Source organism: Tyto alba, unplaced genomic scaffold (genome assembly GCF_018691265.1).
Source record: "Tyto alba isolate M040663 unplaced genomic scaffold, T.alba_DEE_v4.0 Super-Scaffold_9, whole genome shotgun sequence".
NCBI lineage: Eukaryota > Metazoa > Chordata > Aves > Strigiformes > Tytonidae > Tyto > Tyto alba.
This window is the reverse complement of record NW_024881330.1, coordinates 28,646,502-28,669,815: the sequence shown is the minus strand read 5'-3', so window position 1 is coordinate 28,669,815 and position 23,314 is coordinate 28,646,502. Positions and strand designations below refer to the sequence as shown.

General features: G+C 35.3%; 1 protein-coding gene across 1 annotated transcript in view; it reads right to left on the bottom strand.

Moving 5' to 3' along the window:
• MMP16 (matrix metallopeptidase 16) overlaps nt 1–23,314 on the bottom strand; it is a 189,254-nt gene that overhangs the window by 46,525 nt on the left and 119,415 nt on the right. Inside the window, exons 5-6 of the mRNA XM_033005861.2 lie at nt 12,909–13,070; nt 9,224–9,441 (exon numbers count right to left, since the gene is read on the bottom strand). Coding sequence (XP_032861752.1) covers nt 9,224–9,441; nt 12,909–13,070 — 380 coding nt within the window. The remainder of the gene's footprint in view (nt 1–9,223; nt 9,442–12,908; nt 13,071–23,314) is intronic.

Here is a 23,314-nt window from a genome sequence, read left to right as displayed (position 1 = left end):
CTTGTGCTTGAAGTGTTTCTGCATTTACTCCCTTTGGTTCCATTAAGATGTAGCCCCAATTAAAATGTATTGTTAATATTACAAGATAACACTTGCTGGTGTTACAAAATTGAAGATATGCCTCCATGTAATTTTAGATTATTCCTTGCTGTGAGTTTTTGCAATTATTTTTTGTCAATAATACTTTTTTCTATTCTCTTGCCAATGAAATATTTTTAATCAGATCGCTCAAACACTGAGTCTCTGAAAATGGGCAAGTTCTACAAAATTAAATAACTTTTGTACCCTACTATTCACTTAAAGCTTCTTGCTAGTCATTTTTGTTGTAGTAGAATAACAACTAAAAAATTAATAGGGTCACAGGATTCTCTGACCAAAGCAAGCAAAACATCAGGATTTTATCTTTCAACTTTAATGCACATTCTTAGTCCTCACTCAAGTGATTACGCCCACTGAGGTCTTTTGTGCATGTATTTTTGCCATTGAGATAATCTGTCTAGGCTTGAGTTATTCGTAAGAAGTAAATCTGCCAGATCAAAGTCTTTCACATGCATTTGTTTATCTGTATTTTTAATGTCTTTCACTTATTTAATAGTGCTATGAGGAACTATAATTGTTCTGTATTTCTTACATTTGACAGCATGTAAAACTTGTTCTGATCAAAAGCACAATTAAGTTAATGGTCAACTAGATTTCAGAACAACCTCCTGACATATGGGGAAAAAAATTAACAGTTATATTCAGTGACTAAGAAAAATATCAGTTCTAAGTGCACAAGTAACACCATATAAGCATTTGTTGGATGATCCTGTGGATTATTTTTTGCGGATCAAGAAAAAGTCATAATTCTATTTCTTATTCATTATTATTACAAGTGCTTTCCTAAGAATACATAAAATTTTTGACCCACTCTATCCTTTTGCATAGATTAATAGAGATCTTCAGATTCCATCAAGTCCACTCTATTAAAAAACAAAACAAAACAAAACAAAACAAAAAACAAAACAAAACAAAAAAAAAAAAAAAAACAAAAAAACCAAAAAAACCACAAAAAAGTGCTTCTAATGAATTACTAATTCTTGGAATTTTGGCCTATGATTTACAAACACTTAATCTCACATTTTTTGGTATTTATTAGATTAAAACCTAAATCAGAAATAAGAATTTGTTAAGATTCACGTTTAACTGTCCAAACCTTTACGAACATTGTCCCAAATCCTACCACCGCATTTGTATATGGGTTCACACAAGTACTTGAGTATTTCTGTTAAACTCAGACTGTATACCTCATTGTGAAAAGTCTTGAAGGGTCTGAAGCACTTCTTTTTAATGTAAGGACTTCCTGGGATAGGGAGTGTACCATGTGGGTATTAACAGCTCATCATGAGATGGTGAGAGTCTCACAGAGATGATACCAGGTCAGTCTTTGAATAAAGTGTTTTAGCCCAGAGCCTGACCCTAGAAAGGAAGGTGGAAATTTCCCCTGAAAGCTGAGACAGGGGAAGGAGATAGCAGAGGAACTGTCTCGCACAGCTGGAAGGGGTGAACATTCCATCTCCCACAGTTGCCTTGTTGGTGCTTTGTGAGCAGCAGCCACACACCCCACCCTCCTCTGCCTAGTCTCTTCTGAGCTCGATACAAAAGCCACAATACAGTCTCCTGACCAAATCTCATTAGGCATTGCCTGTGAAGGCCATATCCCAAAAGAGAAGATGGATCAAATGCTACTGGGAAATGAATGGGTGAAACAATCAAATTTCAGTGGACTCATAGAATCACAGAATGGCTGAGGCTGAGGTTGGAAGGGACCTCTGGAGGTTCTGGGGAGTATGAAGAAATACTTGAAGCCTCCGCTGGAGCAAAGTGGGGAAAACAGGTAACACAAACATTTTGGGAGGCTATCCCATCCTAGAGCTCATATTTCAGTTGCTACACAAAATCACAGAAGGGTTGAGGTTGGAAGGCACCTCTGGAGATCCAACCCCCTCCTTTGCTCAAAGCAGAGTCAGCTACAGCCAGATGATCAAGTCTATGTCCAGTCAGCTTTTGAGTATCTTCAAAGATGGAGACTCCACAACCTCTCTGGACAACCTGTTCCAGTGTTTAATCTGTAAGGTTTTACAATGAACAAGTTTTTTCTTATATTTAAATTGAACTTAAACAAGGCATTCTGCCTTGTTTTTCTCTCAGAGAAAAGAGAATTCAGAAGGATATTAGTCTGTAATGTTAAGGTGACGTCTCAGCACAGCTGTTAAATGTACCTCTTCTCCCTGGATTGTATTGCAATGCACATCATCCAAACTCACAGTACGGAAGCAGTCAAGCAACAGGTACCACTGTGTCATGCAAAAAATGGTGTAAGGAGAAATAATGTGTTTTGAATGTGAGGCTTTATTTGGGTCAAGATGGTGTGAACCATTACGTGTTAGCAAGATGGTAACACCACCTGCATTAGGCAAAATGTTTGTGTGGTGCACTCTCGAGGAGTCACAGTCAAAGATGCCAGTGTCTAATGGATAGCTGCCCTTCAAAAAAATCTGAACCGCATGTTGAGTGGAACTGTTTGGTCTCAGAGGACAGACTATCTAATTAAAAGCAAAGTACATATGATGGACATGAGAGGAGCTCAGTACCATCTGCTCTGCTACTGATCAAATCCTTTTACACCACATTGTTTGCCAATGAAAACATAGCCTTTTGGAAAAATATAGTACTCTTTCTTCTGACAAATCTAAAGCCCTGCTGAAGATTCTGAGTCATGCATCCTCCTAAGGTTATACTTTTTAATGGGCTAGTACATGAATAATAGGAATTTTATTAGCCAGAGAGTACAGATTGTTAATCAGTTCAAGCTGCTTACAAGTTTCAGTAACATGTATATCCATTACACAGATGCTCTTTTAAATAAAGCCCTAATAATATAGCTATGATTTTTTAGAACTTTCGATACATGGTATTTATATGTGTACAAATATATGTGTAGGTTAGTAAGTGCTAGATAATAAATATAGCTATGACTGGGTTGCCATCTTTCGAACGGACATAAAACTATGTAATAAAGTCCAAGACAATTTTTTAAAAGGTGAGAGGGTAGAAGGATTTTTAACTGAACTATTCTGGTATAATTATTACCCAGATGATTACATTCTTGTCTAAATTCCTCTGCAGCTGGATGGAATATACTACCTACTTTCCATACAGTGATGAACAGACTGCGCCTTCCATTTTAAACCTGTGAAATGTGTTAGCTAAAACCCTTCCGAAGCTTAGAAGCTCACTGAAACTTTTAGGTAACATTTGTAAAATATTTTTACATCTGTCATTTAAAGTATACATTTATCAAAAATATACAAGCTATGACTTTTTAGTATTCCAGCATGTCCCTGCTCTTTTCCTTATTGACATCCTACAATTTGTTCTTGTGCCAGAAAACATGTAACCTACACATTTCCAATGGTCTTGGTGTACTGTGATACATTGAAGTCCCGACTGTTTTTGCTGCTTACTTCTTTTCTTTTCAACACATAACTTGAATTAATTGAATTAAATCAGCCTTCCTTCCTGATGAATTCAAAAATGGCAAATTCCACCAGATTGTTCTTCCTATCATAATAATATAAAGATTAGGGGGAAAGGAGACCTAACTGCAGAGTTAGTAATTTCTGACCTCCTGTTGCCAGTCTGTTACAGCTGAGATGTTAAGTGGTTTTCCCTCTCAGATCCCCAAATGTCTACTTCAACAGTATCCTCTGCTGAACTTTCCCAGGCTGCAACTGCCAGCCCAGACATCCACAGCATCACACGACAAAAACCAGCTACGCAAACAGACCAGGAGAACTTTGAAAAAAAATGTCTGCTTTCAAATACAGTGGAGTCAAGTCTCATACTGCAGGTGCTTCTTTGTCTCTGCTTTTTATTATCAGTATTTTTCCTCTGTCTCAAAGATTTTTTATTAGACCTACCAGTTATGATTAAATAGCCAATGCTAAAATGCTTTCAAAATTCCTCGTGTGTTTACCACATATTAAAAAAAAAAGGTTTGTTTTTTTTTCCTATGGTGTTTAACAGCATACTCTATATAAATACACAATTCTGAAACGGATATTAAATGGCATCTATACAGTTAAGTATGAAAGCAACTGCAGTCTAAACTAATGCCAAGGGGTAATGACAGCCTAATTGGCTTGGCTTGTTTGGCACGTCATAAATGTTTTTACAATGGTTCTTACCAGATGAGGAGTCAGAAAACAAATTTCTGCAAGTTGTGGAGAAATTACTATAAAATAGTAAAACACAGCCTGTTAAGGCCTTCCTAAAATTGATTCCATATTCTACCATCTGTAATGTTAACATTTCAGAAGACATTTATCTGAGCAGTAAATGCTATTTGTCTGATGGACAAGCTTCTTATACTTACATTTCAACAAACACCCTAGCACACAACAGTGGTTAAAAATGCTATTCTTCAAGGACTAAGTTAACTTTACCAACATGAATACTAAAACCATTCTAGATTATATAGGAGCCATTCATTTTTTTCTTAAGGATTTAGCATTAAACAAAGAAAGGACCAGTGCAACCTCTATGAGATGCTCTTCTGTTAAGTAAAACCCAGTGTCACATAAACAAAGAGTAGTGACCTAACCCTACAACTTGCTGATTATGCAGGACAAGTTTCACACATTTCGTGCTTACTTTTCTAGATGTAACCTGTTCAGAAAACTAAGGATTTTGTTAAAATCTGTGAAACTGAAAAGGACATAAAGAAAAAGGATATTAACAGCAGTAACACAGATTGCTGAAGCAGAGCTAGAAGTAATTTTGTTGCCAAGGAACAATCAGCACATAGTCAAAGACAAGCTATACATGCCTCAAAAATAACAGAATAAGCAACCAGTGTTACTTGATCTGCATCCTTTGAGAAATAATACATGCTGTGCAACCATTGGCTCCCTTGAACATTTTTTTGACTGTACAAAATAGTCAGAAGGTGCTAACATAAGTACCTTTATTGATAGGACATCCTAGATTATCTTCAAAACTGTTTTGCTACATAAGACTGGAAAAGCTGTGTGAATTGCACTGAACATAGAAAGAAAGTGGAAACATATGCTGTAAACTTCTTCACTAACGGATCTTTTCTGGTGACCTTAGACAGTGGGGTTCCTCTTCATGACACAGTAGCCATGGAGGTACTCTCAGGAGACTTTAAGGAGAAGACAGTATTGTTGGATACCACATATTGCTATAATCAATGACTGAGAGGTTTTTCCATTAAAGGCTGACAGTGTCATACCACTCCGCACAACTTTCCCAGAAAAGGAAGACCAATTTGGTTTTCTCCATTTTCAGCCATTTTCTGTGTCCCAGGGGAGTTCTAACTAAACAGAGGGAGAAAATAGCTGGAGAAAAGATTTTAAATGAGAGTGACAGCTAAGTACTAATTGCATTCAGCATAAATACAGAAGGTAACTGGAATCTCAAGATAAAACCTTGGCATTCATGAATTTTGGCAGAGAAATGCTTCTGTCCTGATGGTTGTTTATAGCAGTTCAAGAATGTATTAAATAATAGTAGTAATTAAAAAAATGCATTCAATTAAGACAAACCTCATACACTTTAAAGTATCAGCTGATGACAATTGAAACCAATAGTTACAATACATTGTTCTTAACTAATATTTTTCTTCTATATCATACTGTATCCCCAAGCCTTACACCTAGGAAGGGCATTTGAAGGGCATCTGATTTAAAGAATTCAGGAAGAAGTCCTTTTGGAGCAATACATTTATATGTCAGTAATCCGTGTATATTTAATGAATAATAATTTTGTTTTCCTTAAAATACAATAATTTCTACAAAAAAAAAAAAGATTCACAAAATTCTAATTTTATTTGGTGGTATTTGGGGAATCTTTAACAACTTGATTGCTTTACTTCGGGTTTACTGTTAATGTTAGATCAAGATTAGTTCCTCTTTATTTCATTTCTGGAGCCCTACAATTTTTATCAAGTGTTGCTAGGATTGTTAGTCAAATTGATGGCAAAACAATAAAAAGGGATGGATAAGTGTAAATTCCATTTTTCCTTTAAGTGTACTGTTAGTCAGTTTTACTTTGGATATATCCATTTGAGAATGCCATATAGTCTTAAAACCACAGACAAAGCTCATCAATTTGACTGAAAATAGAAATTGCTTCCAATATTCTAATACTCTTAAGTATACCTAATAGCTCAACACCCAAGAGAAAACAATCTTCTTTAAATTAATATTGTTTGTCATCTACTATGAAAATCCACAGTGTTTCTCAAACTGTTATCTTTTGTGCTTCAGTTTTATGTTTAAATTAGAATTTAATTATTCAAAAGGGTGTACATTCTTCAACTCTGTGGCTAAGTTCCCAAGCAATTTCAAGAGTTATTTAAACAAATTAAGCTCCCGAGCTTGAGACTTCCCCATGAGATAAAAAAGTGGCTATTTTCAATCTGAAATTGGTACATGGCATATATTCCATTCAAAAGGCAGTAAAATCTGCCACTGCACAATTATTACAGGCCTGTGGATAAATACAAAGAAAAAAAAAGGATAGCATTTGATTAGACTCCAACTTTATTAATTTAACTCATCTGGGAACTACCCAGCAATAATTCTTCCAGTGAAGGTCATAATTCTTCTTTAATTGTTTCCACCTGGTACAGTGCTGCCATCAATTCCCTTCTCTTCTCCAACTCTCTGTACTTGGCTCTCAGCCCATCACTCATGCCTTCCCAGTCTATCTTTGTATTAGCATTAAGGGTCAAGGGCAAAGAGGTTTGTTTTTTTTTTTGTTGTGTCAGAACACAGAACCTCCAGCTTTGTGTCCTCCATTGCTTTCCCTTTATTCAGTTCCTATTCCTGTTTATGCCTTCTGAGACTTTTCCTCCTCTGCTCCTGCTACAGTCTGACATGCTGAGATTTTTCTTATAACCTGCCCTCCTGTGATTCTGCAAAGTTGAAAATTACTAACAACCCCTGACTTTTCTGATTCATTCTCCCCTTTTCTGCTTTCATACTCCTCCCCCATACACCAAAAAACACCCCACCCCCTCAAGAAAAATCTCAAATAGGTAATGAAACTCCTTTAGCAGGCAAAAATCTTCATTAGAAAATTAATGTGCAAAGAAGAATGTTAAGGCCTACTAGCTCAAGCATTCAAAGACACTCAGATACAAAGTCAAGGTTTGTATACTTAAGTAAACTTCATTGCTTAGCATGCTAACACAAGTCATGACTTGACATGCTCCCAGGTACCCTGAGGAGAAAAGGGGAACTGTGGGACTCTTAAAAAAATTAATCTGGACAAAGGTTGTCTCTTTCTTACCTTCCCAAAACATTGCTTTTATGATTGAAGCAGCTTCATCTTGGAGAGTCAGACTCTAAACATAGAATCTGTAAATACTCTGTTACTGGTCATTTTTTTCTGACAAAGTTTCACTGTGTTTTCTCATTAGGGTGTGGACCACAAATGGAGTGTTAATTTGGGAACATAAACACAGTTTGCACATTAGTAAGTATACAAACTGTATATTAAATATGTAGTGTTAAGGCATTAAGCTGTAAATATTTTTGGAGAAAAACGAATGTGTGTTTTCAATCAGAATAGGTAGGAGTGATTAGTAATGGTGGTCAACCTATTTATTCAGGAACACAGACTTGGCCAAACAGGAAATTTTCTATCAGTGAGATAACATTTCACTAGTTATCGATTTATGTCTAAAATAAATGAGAATATGTTCTATTGCTCTTGAGGTGGATGACATGAGATTGAAGTAGGTATTTTAATATCCTGTTTAATGTCAAGTTAGAAAATTAGATCATTCCTTAACCTTTGAGTTTTAGTCACAAAAATACTGATGGTTCAGGACCTCCCAATGTTTGAAGATATACCATCTATTCAAATGGAAAGGGCTGACAGCCCCAGGGCTGGCAAAACCCTTAGCTGTTTATGGGAGAAATATTTCCTGCCCACTGAGTTGTGAAGGTAGCTCAATAATTTTGAATGAATTCATGTAAAGCTACTTGTACATTTTTTTTTTTAGGTATGCTAAAGAAAATGAAAGCTTGGCTAGCACTGCTAATAAGATTTACCTGGAGTGATAGATTGCATGAAAACATATAAGTGAGAAATGGGTCCTATCATAAAGGAAAACAAAAGCCATTGAACAGGGAATTTCATTTTTTGGGACAAATTCATTGCACTTCCCTTGTACTTACACTACTGCTGAAGGGAAAAGTGTTATCTATGCATGTGAAAGGCCCTTCTTCTTTACTTATAATGTTGAAGTTAAAAAGAATCATATCATATATTTATAAAACAAAGATCCCACACTGCTTATTCTTTAAGTAAATTTGACACACCAATATTTCAAAATAATAGATCATCCTTTTGCTTGTTTCTGGAACATTTGCACAGCACTACTTGTCAGCAAATTTGTTTAAGATTTAAGGGACTGAAAAATAATGATTTTGTAATTATTTTGCAACATTCAATGCCTTCTGGAAACCATACTGGAAATTATCCTCCTAAGATAGCTGTGATGACCATGAGTCTTAGCAAAGTCCTGCTCTCAAAAGATTGCCTTTCAGTTCAGTTTGTTTATTTCAATTTGTTGTATATACCACATTCTCAGCTCAGAGCAAGAAAATTAATGGAAATAAACAATGATGCATTTGCAATAAGATTTCTGTGGCAAATACCCTTACTTAGATATCGTGGTTTCAACGCAACCACAACACAATGACAAACTTCCTTTGTAAATGACAGATCTAATTGCACAGTCAAAATTATACCTCCATGGGGAAGAAAAAAAAAAAAAACCAAACCGAAACATATTGAAGACACAGTATCTACTGTATGTGGCTGTGTTCACAACAAAATCATTTCTATTATTTGTGAATTGATATACACTTTTTATCTCTCCATAACATGCAGCATTTATTTACCCTTACATTTTAAGGCATTACAGTTTCTGCTGACATGGGTATTCTCCCAAAATAGAACATTGCAGCAGTCCTCTACTAGATGTGTATGTTTATTTTTTAATTTATTTCTTGAACTTTCTCACTGTGAGCAGTCTGGGAAAGTGGAGTCATGATGAATGAGAGTTTGCTTTAAAAAAAAAAAAAAAAAAAAAAGGAGAAATGTAGACTTTTGATGTAACATTGAAAAAATCACAGCCTCCTACCTTGAAAACAAACATTTCCCGGCGAAGAATAGCCAGAGTGTTGAAGTTCCCATCACAGATGTTAGGCTTGGCTCCGGGATAGGAAGGTTTGTCACCAGTGGGTGGCCGGGGAGGCTTAGGTTGCCTGTCATTCTTCCGCGGGTCTGCTGGAGGAATTGAACGATGTGGGGGCACTGTTGGCAGAGGTCTTGTTGGTGGTGGGATCCTGTCTGGTGGACCTTTAAAAATATAGCAGCAGGATGTAATTTACATGCCCACCAGTGGCACTCAAAGAAGAAATACACAACAAAAACCTGCTGTAAGCAGCGCAAATCCTACAGTGAAAGGGGAATGGAAAAAGTGACCTAACATACCTTTCCTGTGTTCTTAAAGGGTGTAATGAGTGACTACCATAAAGCCAAGGCACGAATAAAGAAAATAATTACTTTTCAGTACTTATCTAGACTCTTCCTTCTTTATTGGAACAATGTTCCAATAAAACCTGCAAAGGGTGCACAGTCCACCATCATTTCAGATAAGAAGTAATTCATAGCCCATACTTTACCAGCTGAGTAAGAACTGTTAAAACAAACTCATTGTCTATCGTAGAAAATAAAGGAAAACAAAAACCCCATTTGTTATAACATGTCCTGTTTTCAGCTGCGATAGAGGTCATTTCTTCCTAGTAGCTGGTACAATGCTGTGTTTTGGATTTAGTATGAGAATAATATTGATAACACTGATAACACTGATAACACTGATATTTTAGTTGCTGCTAAGTAGCATTTATCCTAAGTCAAGGACTTTTCAGTTTCCTGTGCACAAGAAGCTGTGGGGAAGCATGGCTAGGACAGATGACCCAAACTAGCCAAAGAGACATTTCCTACTGTATGACATCATGATAAGGATATAAACTGGGCAGGGTTGGCCAGGGGCGATTGATTGTTGCTTGGAGATGGGCTGGGAATCTGTCAGTGCATGGTAAGCAATTGCATTGTGCATTACTTGTCTTCCTAGGTTTTATTTCTCTTTCTTTTTGGTATCTTCCTTTTCATTACAATTATTATTATCACCATTAGTATTATTACTGTATTTTATTTTATTTCAATTATTAAACTGTTCTTATGGGAGGAGTGAGTGAATGGCTGTGTGATGCTTAGTTGCCAGGTGGGGTTAAACCACAACATAAGATCACCAGCAGTCAATGGATTTTCAACCCTTATTTTTAATTTCCACTCATCAATTCACATATGCAATTCATATATGCAGCATAACTGGTATTTCCTAATAACCCAATTTGTAGGCCAACATAATGTCATGTGCGTTAGTGACAGGACATTCCCAGCTTTCCCTAATGCCCCTTGCTATGTATAGGAGCTCTTGAAACTGGACTTCAAATCCTAGGCATCCATATAAACAAAACCAATAATTCACATGTTTTCTTCAATAATCTGAAATTAATTAATTCTTATTTTAATTCTTATTTTCCAATTACTCTTGCAAACCTAGATAACTGATAATTAAAGGACTAGTTCTAAGGATAAATGGATTAAAAAGAACTAAAGGGAAAAACTAAAACTCTGTACAATGCTTTTAAAACATTTTTCTTCTTTCAAATGTCATGATATGGAGAGTTTGATGGCAGGTGAAATAACTATGCCAATCATAGTTTCTCTACCTGAAAGCCAAAAGGCCATCCTAGACAGATGTTCATAACACAAATGGCATACTGAATGGCTTGCAATGTGTGCACTGAAAATGCCATTCTCTTTCTACACATATTACTACATCTACTTATATTTTCCATGTATGAAAAGATATGAAGTTTCAGTTGGATCAGTAAGATTTCTGGAAACAAGGTGAACACTTTAATTTTGCTTAATCTATTTAGGCCTATCTCCAAATCATTTCAATACAGAATCAATATTGACTTTAAAAAGTAAATTTTTGCATGATCAGCTTCAGAAAGACTTTTGAATAGTAAGACAAGTCTAAAACTACCTAAATGGCATTTGAATTTCTGATACTTTTTTAAAAAAAGGATACCTTTTAAAGAACAAGATAGACTATGTAAGGAAATATTAAACTTGCCAAATGGTTGTCATACAATTTAATAAGGCATTTATTTCATTCACAATTTTAAGGCTTCTGACATTTATAATTTACAGCTAATAATGGTGTTTCAAGGAATGCTGCAGACCAAAGTAATTATTTTAATAGGTGTGACATTTTTATTGAGGTATATGATTCCAGATCACCTCTTGATTTTAAAGGGAGCAAAGGAATCAGTTTGCAGTAGCTCATGTTAGAAAGCTTTTAACCCCAAACCAAAGTTCTGCCATTTGGTGGTAATGTCAGATATTACTTCCCAGGGGTAACACATTTCCCCTAATGTATAGCTCACAGCTGTTAGAGCTTAGCAGTTAGTTTTCAGCAAAGTATTCTTGTCTAGCCATTAAGTCTAGACTACCAACTTATGAGGTCATGAGAAACAACCTTCCTTCCAGCTACTCACATAGGAAAAAAAACAACCAAACAAAACTTGATCTATTAATTTTGAAATTACTCATGATTTATGAAAATATATATCAATGCTTATTCATGTAATATTTTAAAAAGCATGTTAATATAAAACACCATAGAGGCTGCAGAGTTTTAGTTATCCGTACAGTAATTCTACATGATCAGAGTTGTCTATTCTAGTAGTAAAGATAAACAAAGAATGGCCCTGATAATAATCAATATAAACCCTGTAAATCTTTGAAATGAAAATAATTGTGAGTACAAAATTGAACCCAATATAGAATTAACTGGGGAATACTAAGCAAAGCACTTCCAAATCATATGTACTGGATGCATAGCATTAATGTAGAGATACCACAGATTTTTCACTGTAGGAGAGAAAAATAAAATTTAAAGAAAAAAACCAGACTATTTAACAGATACCAACAGATTCAAAGTCTTTAAAACTAAAACCACAACCATATTTGTGGAAATGCAAGAAACAGTAATATGGGAGCTAGTGTTACATTCAACCCTTAATAAGAATAATGTTATTGGTTTGGCTTTTTTTTTAAGTTTTCAATTACCTTGCATTGTCAAATTGAATTCAATACATGCAGAATTTATTTACATCACATGTGTCTTTTATATCAGGCCTAAACAAATGTATTTTAAAGAAGTGGGCCTTTTTTCCTCTAGCTAGCTCAAAATCTTGGGATGGTAACAACATTCTGATATCAATTTGCTATATTTATCACAAGAAAGGTTTTTTTTTTCTGGGACCACAAATTTTGTACACCCAGGGAACTGTTTAGTATTATAACTGGTAAACTGAGAAGCAATCAATTCGTCCAGTTACATGAACTTGGACTACTGTGGAAATAAGCTTGTTGCCATTAAAGGTCTGCGTTTCTTAATATTATCATAGTTTGGGATCATTTTGCAGATATTTTCTTTATAGCTTATTAAAACATTTAAAATTACTATTCCAGCTGAGTGCAAATTTGAATACAAGTTGTGAACAGTGAGAAACGAAGTAAAAAAGCTTCATCAAAACCTTCGTCTTACTCACAAGAAGGCCTCTGGCATAACTACCGCCAGAGTCTACAATCACAAACTCTTTTGGAGAGGTGGTATGGATAGGAGGACCCCAAAGGTATTCTAAAGCAAAAAACTTATGTTGCTTAATCAGAGCATGACATACCGTATATCTTCTGGATGCCCTGTAAATCATCATTAGGTAGTTTGAAGTTGTCAGTTTCCATATACTGGTAAAATGGAGCCATGATTGCAGTGGGATCATTTGAGTGCTCCAAGCCCAGAGCATGTCCCAGTTCATGAACTGCAACTAGAAACAGATCATTTCCTATGAAGAGAAGAAAAGGAAAAAATACCTTTGAAACCATAAACATAATAACAGAAATAACACAAGTGGAGAACCCTATATTTGAAAGACATTTTCACTGAATTTGAATTTTACAAGGTGATGCTTAATAATGAATCATGAGGATAATGTGTCAGCAAAGGCAGCTTTCCCTATTTTCAAACAAGGAAAACATTATTACATATAAGATATGATACTCTTACAGACACCACAAGTGTAGTCCTTTTTAACTGATGCACGTGGTTAGTGTAGGGTTCAAGTGTCATACCTTGTGTCTAGGCTTACATACAATTTCTAACTTGAAGATGATGTTGCTGACTAAAAATTCTTGCATCAAGACAGAGTTGCAAAAGGAAAATACCTTTGCTGTGTGTGGTAAACTTCACAAGCTGAGGACTATCTATTTAGGACAAACCCCACAGGGAACTTAAGTCACCCAAGTGCTTGTAATCAGAACCCTGATGATTATTTGTAGATGGTGCCCAATCCTGCATCACCATAACTGAAATCCTAATGAGGAAAATATAGGTGTTGTGCTAAGCTCAAAATAGGACGCCTTTATTTATTTAATTGTGAAATTCCCTTATAAGTGTAGTTGCTTACTTAAGTATTAGAACTTGATTTTTGTAAGTCTAAAAAATACAATAACACACTCATTTTATAGAGTGATTTAACTTTTTTGTTATTCCCTTCTAAAAATCATCTTTTCATTTTTTTATTAGAGGGTATTAGACACAAGTAGAAGTTTTGGCAGTAGAATTATAGCACTCCATGAAGCAAACAGATATCAAAGTCAATGTGATTATTTCTGTAAAAATTTCAGAACTGGACCTCTATGGTATACATTTTGCCTATTTTTATTCATCTAAGACTTAGTTCAGCATATCTTTCTATGAGTCTTTTATACAGATTCTGTCTGTAGTTAACCTCTCATATAATGAGACTTTGGAAAAATGTCTTGCATCAGGAGAAAGATTCCAGTCGCTCAGAGATGGTCACATCCAGGATATTGCTCATTTTCACCACCTAGGGATGGGAAGAATTATCCTCTGGAAGTGTGTCCCTGTTCCACTGATAAAAGAAGTATTCTAGATCAACAGCTTATGCTGAACATCTAAGTTTTAGACGGCTGGACTAGTGAAGCTAGTGCCACCTACAGTAAGTAGTTTCTTGCTGAAAGAGAAATATATATTAAAAAAGGCCTATACCATGGCCTAACAGACAGTTGTATATTAGAACAAGAAAATGCTCAACATTAACTCTTATCCTATATTCTGTAAATTCTTTTGGAGTAGACATTTATTTTCCCCTACTGTCACTTGACCTGTAATTCTAAGTACTATTATAGTACTAATAGTAATAATATTAAAAAGTTGAATTTAGCAAAAAACTATATATATATATAGTTACTGAAATTTGAGGACATAGTGGAGAGCATTTAAATTTTTCAAGTATTTCGTCTTTCTGACACACAGAAATAAACCTTCTCCCAAGTATATATGAAAGGGGAAACACTGGGCAGTAGATGTCTTCATGATGTATGGAGCCATGATGATGTTTTTAAAATAAATGTTTGACTGAAAGCATGGAAACAGTCACAACTAAAACTATGTGCTTAGTTGACAGAGTCTTGTCTTTCTGATTCTTAATCTGGAAATATGAAAACTAAATGTTCTTGCTCTTTTATTCAGTATAATTGCAGAAAAATCACGTCTTTCAAAAATTAATGTGACATAATGTGCTTTCAGAAATGAGAAGAGTTTATCCTATCATTTATAATTATGTGGTTTCCAGATGAAATATTTTCATGACAATATTTTTTTCATGGATGCAGTTCTTTTTATAGTAAAGCAGATTCTCAGTGTGTTGTTATAACAAGTTTGATCAACTTGACTGTCCTGGTGACGAATGCTTTTGATATCTGAATCTACCCTTCTATATGCAGTCAAAGCTGATCTTGACATTATCTCATATGAATAAACCACAGCTTCTGTAGCTAACCTCAGCATTGGAAGTGATGCACAGGAACAACTCTGTAAAGGTTTTCATTCTGTACTCATAATGGAATAATTAATATAATTTTAAAAAAATATAGGCTTAAGATGGAAAGACATGAAGGAAGAAGATGTTACTGTACTATAACTATTGTACTATGACATTTCACATTATTTTTCAGTTCTTTTCTGAGTTTTATGAAAGTTAGAGTTCTAACCCAGGTTTATTAGGATGAAATATTTTTTTGTCTGGCATTAACTCATGTATCTAAGATGCAACTTTCTTTTGCTTTTCAGACCTTGTGGAAGGCAAATTTGCCTACAAGACCTGTGCTTCCTACATCATAATTAAGAATATTATACATCATCATTAAGAATATTAACCAGTCTAGGTCTTATATTAATAATTGTACTAAAAAATTGGCTGCAGTATTTACTGAACCATTTTCAAACAGTTTTAAATTAATAGTATTTGATTTCTATGATATTATTAGGCTGGTCATTATCAGTAGACCAAAGAGTGTCTTGCATGTGGTATTCAACCTCTGCTGCTTGAGGTAGGAAGTCTGGGAAATGAACTTGTTACAATTTCTAAAATTTCAAGGAACTGCAGCTAATAAATAGTCTTGAAAGAGTTTACTACTTTTCTCTATTTATGCCAGTTATGCAACACATGAAGAATCAGTACATCCTTTGGTTATCAGTCCTTATTAAATCCCATAAAGATCTCCAGGAATTTCCATATTTTGTTCCATGTCGATCTTGAAGGGGTGTGAATTACATACTAAGGGGGAAATAAATAAAACAGTCATCTACTGCCATATCTTCCTTCTGGGATCACAGATAATGAGCATATGGTAGAGCATTTCCCAAGTAGTACTTCTAAATGACAGCAGGACTATGTCAGATAACAGATATTATGCAAGGGGTTACTGTTTCTTAGTATGTCTTTCTCCCTTTGCCTTTTGGATAGGGGTGATTATATAAAAAAAAAAAAAAAAAAAATTATATTCAGCATCTGACTGCCCCTCTGGACTTAGTCAAAGCCTAAGTACAAAAGGGAAAAAGGCAAAAAGGCAAAAGGACTATGAAAAGTAATTTCCACCTCCTGCAATGCAACTTGTAGCCATCAGGGGAGCTATTAAATGTTGTAAAGATAGAACAGGCCTTGGAGCAAATGAATAAGGGGGAAAGGGAGAAGGTCACAGGAAAGAGTTGGGAGAATATTCTTGCCTGGGATGACAGTGATTTAACAGGGAATATACTTTCTACTTGTAGTCAAATAGCCCCATTATTCATAACAATTTCCATCAAGAGTCATGATTGTCTCCAGGGCATCCTGAATTTAAACTGACCCAAATAATTTAGTGCAGTTGAAACTGAGTTTTAAACCAGTTCAAGATGTGTTGCCTGAGACCAACACAGGCAGGACTTACTACTGTCTTAGCTTCCATCCTTTTCCTTTGCATATAATTAGATTTCTCCAATTAGGCAACAATTACTCAGTCCACCTTTGCTTTTGGGAGCTGACTTGCCTTGAGCATCAAAATTTTACTGTAACTATCTACTGAAAGTCCAGAAGGATAACCCTGAGCACCTGCTCTTTCTCTCCAGACTGCACAGAAGTACACTTGTGACTGCAAGGTTGATAGTAGGACAACTTCAGTTCCTTGGCCAGTGGTCAGAGTGAGACAAGCAGCATAAAGGCAAGTGAACATTCATACCAACTCAGGCTAGCTTTGTTATTATACTGACAGAAGATATAATTTTTTTAACATTTTTCAGTTCCCACCATTGAAGGAGAGTGTCCCAAATGATTCTATATTTCAGTATGCATTACCCAGGTAGAAAATATATTTCAGTCTACTTGGCAAAATCAAGCACCATCACAAAACTTTAACAAGTCATGAGTAACAGAGTTAAACGTGTGTGACTATGACGACTTTTAAACTAAAAGTGCCACTGCAGGATATATGATGGTGAATATTCATTGTGTTAGTCTCAGTTACATCTTGTTATATTTATATATAGAGTAGTAGATAAATATTGGAAAATACATTTCATAAGTCCAAAACCTGTGCATCTCTGTTCCTGTGTTCACGATTAGCATGGAGACTTGGAATAGAATAGATATAAGCTCAAAAAGGTTGTGACAGTTTTCCTTATTTTATCTCAAGTTTGATTTCACAAGGAAAAAAAAAAGATGCTGTGTGTAAAGAACTAAGACAAAATGATTATTTTTATACTGACACTTTTCTCTGAGGCTATAAACTATTTTAGGCACTAAATCTGCCTGACTTTACAATCGCTGCCCAAACTCCGGATTATAAATATGTATTAATATATCAAATATTCAACAGCCAGCAGTGTGGAGCATGGTATATAGGGAAGCTTTTCTGTGTAGCTAATATATACACTATTTTTCATGTCTACAGATAAACAAAGCTAATATGTTTGTCCACAGCAAGCTATTAAGAAATCCTAGTTCTGAAGATATTCATTACTGTTTAAAATTGTATGTGAGCTTCATTTATAAAAGCAATACCCTAATGGCTTAGCAAGCCTTTGATTCATCACTTGGCCATCTTTTTAATGCAACACTAAATGACACCTCAGGGCATGTCACTTCATTCTCCTTCACCCATGACAGTAATTTCTACAACACATTGTGAGCTCAACAGTTGTACAACATTTAAATGTCATGTGACCTCAACTTTGAAAACTCCCTAACCCAGAGAAAAACAAAAGATCTAGAAACTGAATTTCACATAACAAAAAACTGGAAAACTACAAAAATGTTTTATATATGGACATACACTGTTTCTTCAAAAGTTTACTCTGCTTCATTTTTCATGTGATGCAGATAGATGGTTTCAGATTAAATCTATATGAATCTGAAATGTAAATCTGTACAAGAAAGACTTATATTACAGCCCTATTATCCACAAGCTTACAATCCATCAAAAAATATATACACTCTACCCATGAATTTGTGTCCAATGTATTTAGAATTTGCATTTTCGTTATTCTGTTCATTTGTACCATTGACTCATCAAACCAAGACTGTTAATCCCAACCAGTTGAAATGCTGCAAACTTTAGAGTAAGATTCTTACTCTACATAGCATACAGAAAAAAAAAAATGAAGAAAGAAAAAGTTTTATATCTTTGTAATTACTATTCTTTCCAGACAGGACACAATTTTGAATGTGCTATTTCAACAGTCAGTGATAAAAGAAAATTCTTTCTCTCTTTGACCTTATTGCAGTACAGCAGAAATGAGCATATACATTATGCATGCACTTACATAAACACCATATATGCATATATATGCTATACAGAGAGTATACATGGACCTAAATATAAATCATAAACATACTCTTACTCAAATAAAGGTGCCACATTTTCCAGTCTAAGAATTCATATACAGTTGCTTGACATTATCTCAAACTTCTGCCATTGACACTGAAATGCTATAGTTTGGTGGTTATTTTGGAAAGAAAATTTTGCTAAAAGATACATCTGAGATGGTGCAGTAGCTTTGAAAAATTAAGAGCAAAACTAAGTTTTTGTGGTTTTAAATTAAAACATATCATATATGGTATATCAATTTTCTGTATGAAATGAGTGTATCTGTTTTGTACACACTATTTTAAACAACCATTTTTTAACAATTTATGTATACACTTAGTGTTTTTTTCAATTGTGACAAAAGAGAATGACATAAAAATATGTTTCTTTCACTCTATTATTACATATACTAACATATACGCTAAAATCTTTGCAAGTTGGCTTACTGGTATATATATATTTGCAGACAGAAGGGGAGGTACAGGCAGTTTGTTATATGCAAAGTATGTACCAATATACTCTGTGTATAATTTAGTATATCTACACCCACATGTGTACATTTTTGAAACATTATTCTATTTTAAAAAGATCAACAGATTAGTGTGAAATCTAAACTTGCTTGCTTGAAATTTGACAAGGGGATATGCCTATAGGGCAAGACTGTCTTCAGGTGACTCAGTGATTGTTGATGAGATATGATAAGGACAGGTGAGTTTAGAGGGGTGTGTGTCCTTCCTGGCAGTATTCTACTGTTTCTGCATATTGTGGGCATAATTAGGAAGAAGTCAGGAACCTTATAAGCAACATATTTGAAAGGAGCCCACAGTTTTTTATACTACAGATCTAAACAGAAGGCAAGGACGTTCAAAAGGTAAAAATTTCTGCTTTAATACTTATTACCAAGTGTATTCTATACAACTTTCTAGTAAATTGCTTGAAATAGGTAGAATTAATTACTGTTCTTTATTTTCTATCTACAAAAGCATGAATGTAAGGATATTTCCACTCCGTTTCTCACAGTTTCAACAACTAGTACCGAAAAATTTTGCAAACCATTCTGACTAGTGAATCAGTATCAACTTCTCCAAAGTGAGAAGTGAAGCAGCTGGAGATGATTCCAGGGGAGGTAAAGAAGACAGGAGAGCTTGCTGCTTCCCAAAATGGTGTATGCATTTCTTCTGCAAATACAATGCCTATGGCTTCATTTCATGCTTTGAGGAAACCCTGCTGTGACAGCGGGCCTAACAAACTAAGAAAAACTACACTTATGCTGAATCTCTACCTCCTGGAATTAACTTCTTCAGGGCTGTTACTGAATTTGTATACTTTTCTCAAATAACATTTTCATTCTATTAATAATACAGTCATATCACCTAACAGTCTGAAAAGTTTTATTTTGTGTGTTTTCATGGTGATCTTTAGATAATTATTTGAAATAAATTAAATTAAAACTATTATGGAATTTTACATTTTGCTAGAAAAGAGCTTCATAAATTAATTTCTTTCAGCAAGATTACACCAGTAAAAACATTTTAAAATACAATCATCATTCTCATAACACTACAAATGACCAGGTCACTAAATAACATTTACGTTATTTTTCCAGTAGTCTCAATGAAATTACAAATGCTGCAAATACTGTAGCAGCATTAGCTATTTATACTCTTTCCTATATTCTCTTTGTTTCTGTTTTTAATTGTTGCTGTGGGAACAATAAACTGGAGAAGTATTTAAAACTCCTTGCTGAAGGCTGTGAGAATGAATACATACTGTGATTGACGATCTGGATATGTGCATGAAAATAACATGTATCACGCAATTCCAGCTATCCTCCATGATCTTGTCCCTGAGAGTAATTCATGTGAAAGGACATCTTTCTATTACTCCTGAGTAAGTGCCAGTCTGGGTGAGAATAAACGTAGAAGGACCTTAATTGTGCATGAGTCCACATTAAAATCAAATTATTCTCTTTGACAAAAACAAATGTAGGTTTTGTCTCTAAGCCACTCAGGTAAAATGCTGGCATATTAACACTGTGGTTGCTTTTGTTTTGAAGGGATGATTTTTTTTTTCTTCATTTCTCCTAATGTCCTCTCTCTCCTACTCTAAAGAAATATGTGTAATTACTAGGAGGAAGGTCAAAGACATGCTGTCAATATTCACAATAAATGTAACTTGCCATGGAGCAGAAATCTGAAAGGGTCCTACAGATCACTGAAATCCCCACAATAGAATGTACATAGAATTTATGTGTAAAACTTGTGTTGGCTCTCTGTGGAGATAAGTTTTTACCCTCTGTCAGTTAAACTAGACAGTAATTATGTCATCTTCCAACTTAACTCACATTAAAGCCATCAAAACCAGGTTATTATTCTTACTCCATCATTGTATCTACTTAACATTTACATATGACTTTAAGATTCTTTTAAAGAGAATGTAACATAGTTTTGTATGTATATTTGGTATTTTTACACAAACAGTTCTACTTCCTTCACTGTTATTTTGCTTGTTTAATTCCTATGAAGAAAAAAATGTCAAGATAGAATTGTCTATTTTTTTTTTTTTTATTTGACTGGTGATAAAAGAAGTGGGAATTCTGAATCCTAATTGGCGAAGTGATTAGGAGTACAAAAAAAATCATTAAAAGTTCTCTGATCTGAAAAGCAGGTATGTTTTCTAAGAAGTCTGCAGACTTCAAAAGGAGACCTGATCCAAATGTGTACCATATTCAAAACTGAGACAACTTCAAACTGGGGATCATATGCATGAAGAAACTGACAGAAAGACAAATCTGCTACTTTGGTTTTACTTTGTTAAAATTTACTGATATGAAATGCTCTGATCTATTGGATAATCTGCTGCTATCAGTGGGTATATCCATATAGCCGTTTGTTTCACTCTAGCTAGAAAAACCACCATAAGCCTATCTAGCACTCAGAGAATACTCTCAGTTTGGCACTAGTGACTCTTGGCACTTATCAGCATGGAGATGCCTCAGCACCCGCCATGGAGGGGCAGCCTCCAGGATGAAAGATTGCAGAGGTCAGGGCAAAGGGTGTTGGAGAGGCCAAGATGGTTAGGCAGCCAAGCCATCCTCCTGGGCCTCCTGGAAGAGGAAAGCATACGGAAGAGGATGCTTAGAGAGTAAGAGGAAGGCAGGAGTTAGCTGCCCCTGCAAAAGTGCAGGAGAGCTTGCACAGGGGAATGTAGCCAGGACAGAGGTCAATCCTGGCGTGCTTTCCCTCCTGTGAGTTAGAAGCTCAGCAGGAACCCAGCCTGGGGAGAGAGCGGCTGGCACAGGCAAGGAGAAGACAATGACAGAGGTCCCATGTCTGATGGCTCTCAGACACGAGCTGCCCGCTGGAAAGCAGGGAACTGAGCGCAGGAGCACACTGCTCCCACAGCTGCTCTGCCACATCCCACAGCTGGACAGGTCCGTGACCATTATCTCTCCATCTCTGCCAGCCCTGCCTGTAACACAGACTAATCATTAAAGATGCAAACCAGTATATATTGTAGTTTCTAACTCTTGCTGAAGCTCAGGCACTAATATTTTTACTGCTTCTGCTAGCACTGCTAACTCTACTCCAGCTAGCAACACTAATCCTATGTCACTACCTTATCTTCAGTTTCCTGAATATTTGGTGATAATCCCGTTTCCTCATATTTACATTGTAATAGCTCCTAAACTGCATAATAAGAGAGACGTATGATTCTTAGAAAAGGGAAACTAAAAGTATGTTTACACATTGCCATATTACTGTCTATGCATTCAGAATTTATGTGGTGTAATCCATTTGTGAATTACCACACTTAGACCAATAGGGGAATGTTTGTCCTGACATACCGAGAGGGACAGAGGATAGCCTACACCAGCAACTACCTTTTCTGAGTGTAATACTGAACTGTTCCCAAAACAGGCATCTCTGCTGCTGAAATAGATTTCTTTGTATCCCAGTTGGTGCTGTTATTTGGAAGTATTTATCACTTCAGTTCTCCTCTAATCTGAAATTGCACATGATTCAACATCCCTGGTGGAAGTCATCTAGCTACAGAAAACTGTAACACAAATGTCTATACCTGCACCTTTTACAGCCAGTGATTAGAAACAGGTATTCCAGAGCATGATTCATCTAGTTTATTTTAGACGCCTACTTCAGGATGCAAGAAATCTTACCCAGGAAGGCAATATATCTCTCCTCTAAGTCTAAAGGGACTCTATGAGATTAACTCAGATATAAACATCAACATATGGTCAGATTAATTCCACCCTCTCAAGTCTTCTGGCTTCTGACTTAGGTCTTTTCATTTAAGTCAGTGGCAAAACATTACTTATAAAAGTACAGGATATGGACTTAAGTGATATTTGTACAAAAGCACGAAGCATTCAGCATTGACTTAAACTACCTGTCCACTACAACAAAATATTTTTCACAAAACAATACTGTTCTTTTAATTTAGCTGGTTGTTTTTGACTTTTCTGTTTTCATCTTTTTTCCCAACCTGATGTTTTAGCTGTAGATGTTTCCAGGTATTGGTGTTAGATGCTCAGCACTTTTTGAAACCCAAGCCACTTAAGAAGGAGTCTAAATATAGATTAAAAACATTTTGGCCTCAAGAACATATGGTTTGAGCATTCTGAAGTGAAGAATTGTCAGGATAAAGCACAAATTATTCTCTGGGCTTGAGAACACAGATATTGTAGAAGAATTTTCATGAGTTGGTAATATACTGTTATTGAAAAGTCATATATAGTATCACCTTGTATTTTAGGGTTATTTTACATTCTTCTATTTTTGCAACAACAATCCATTAAATGTCTTGTAATACATAAATAAATATGTAATTACTGCAAGATTGTTGTCTTATTCTCTCAGGAAAC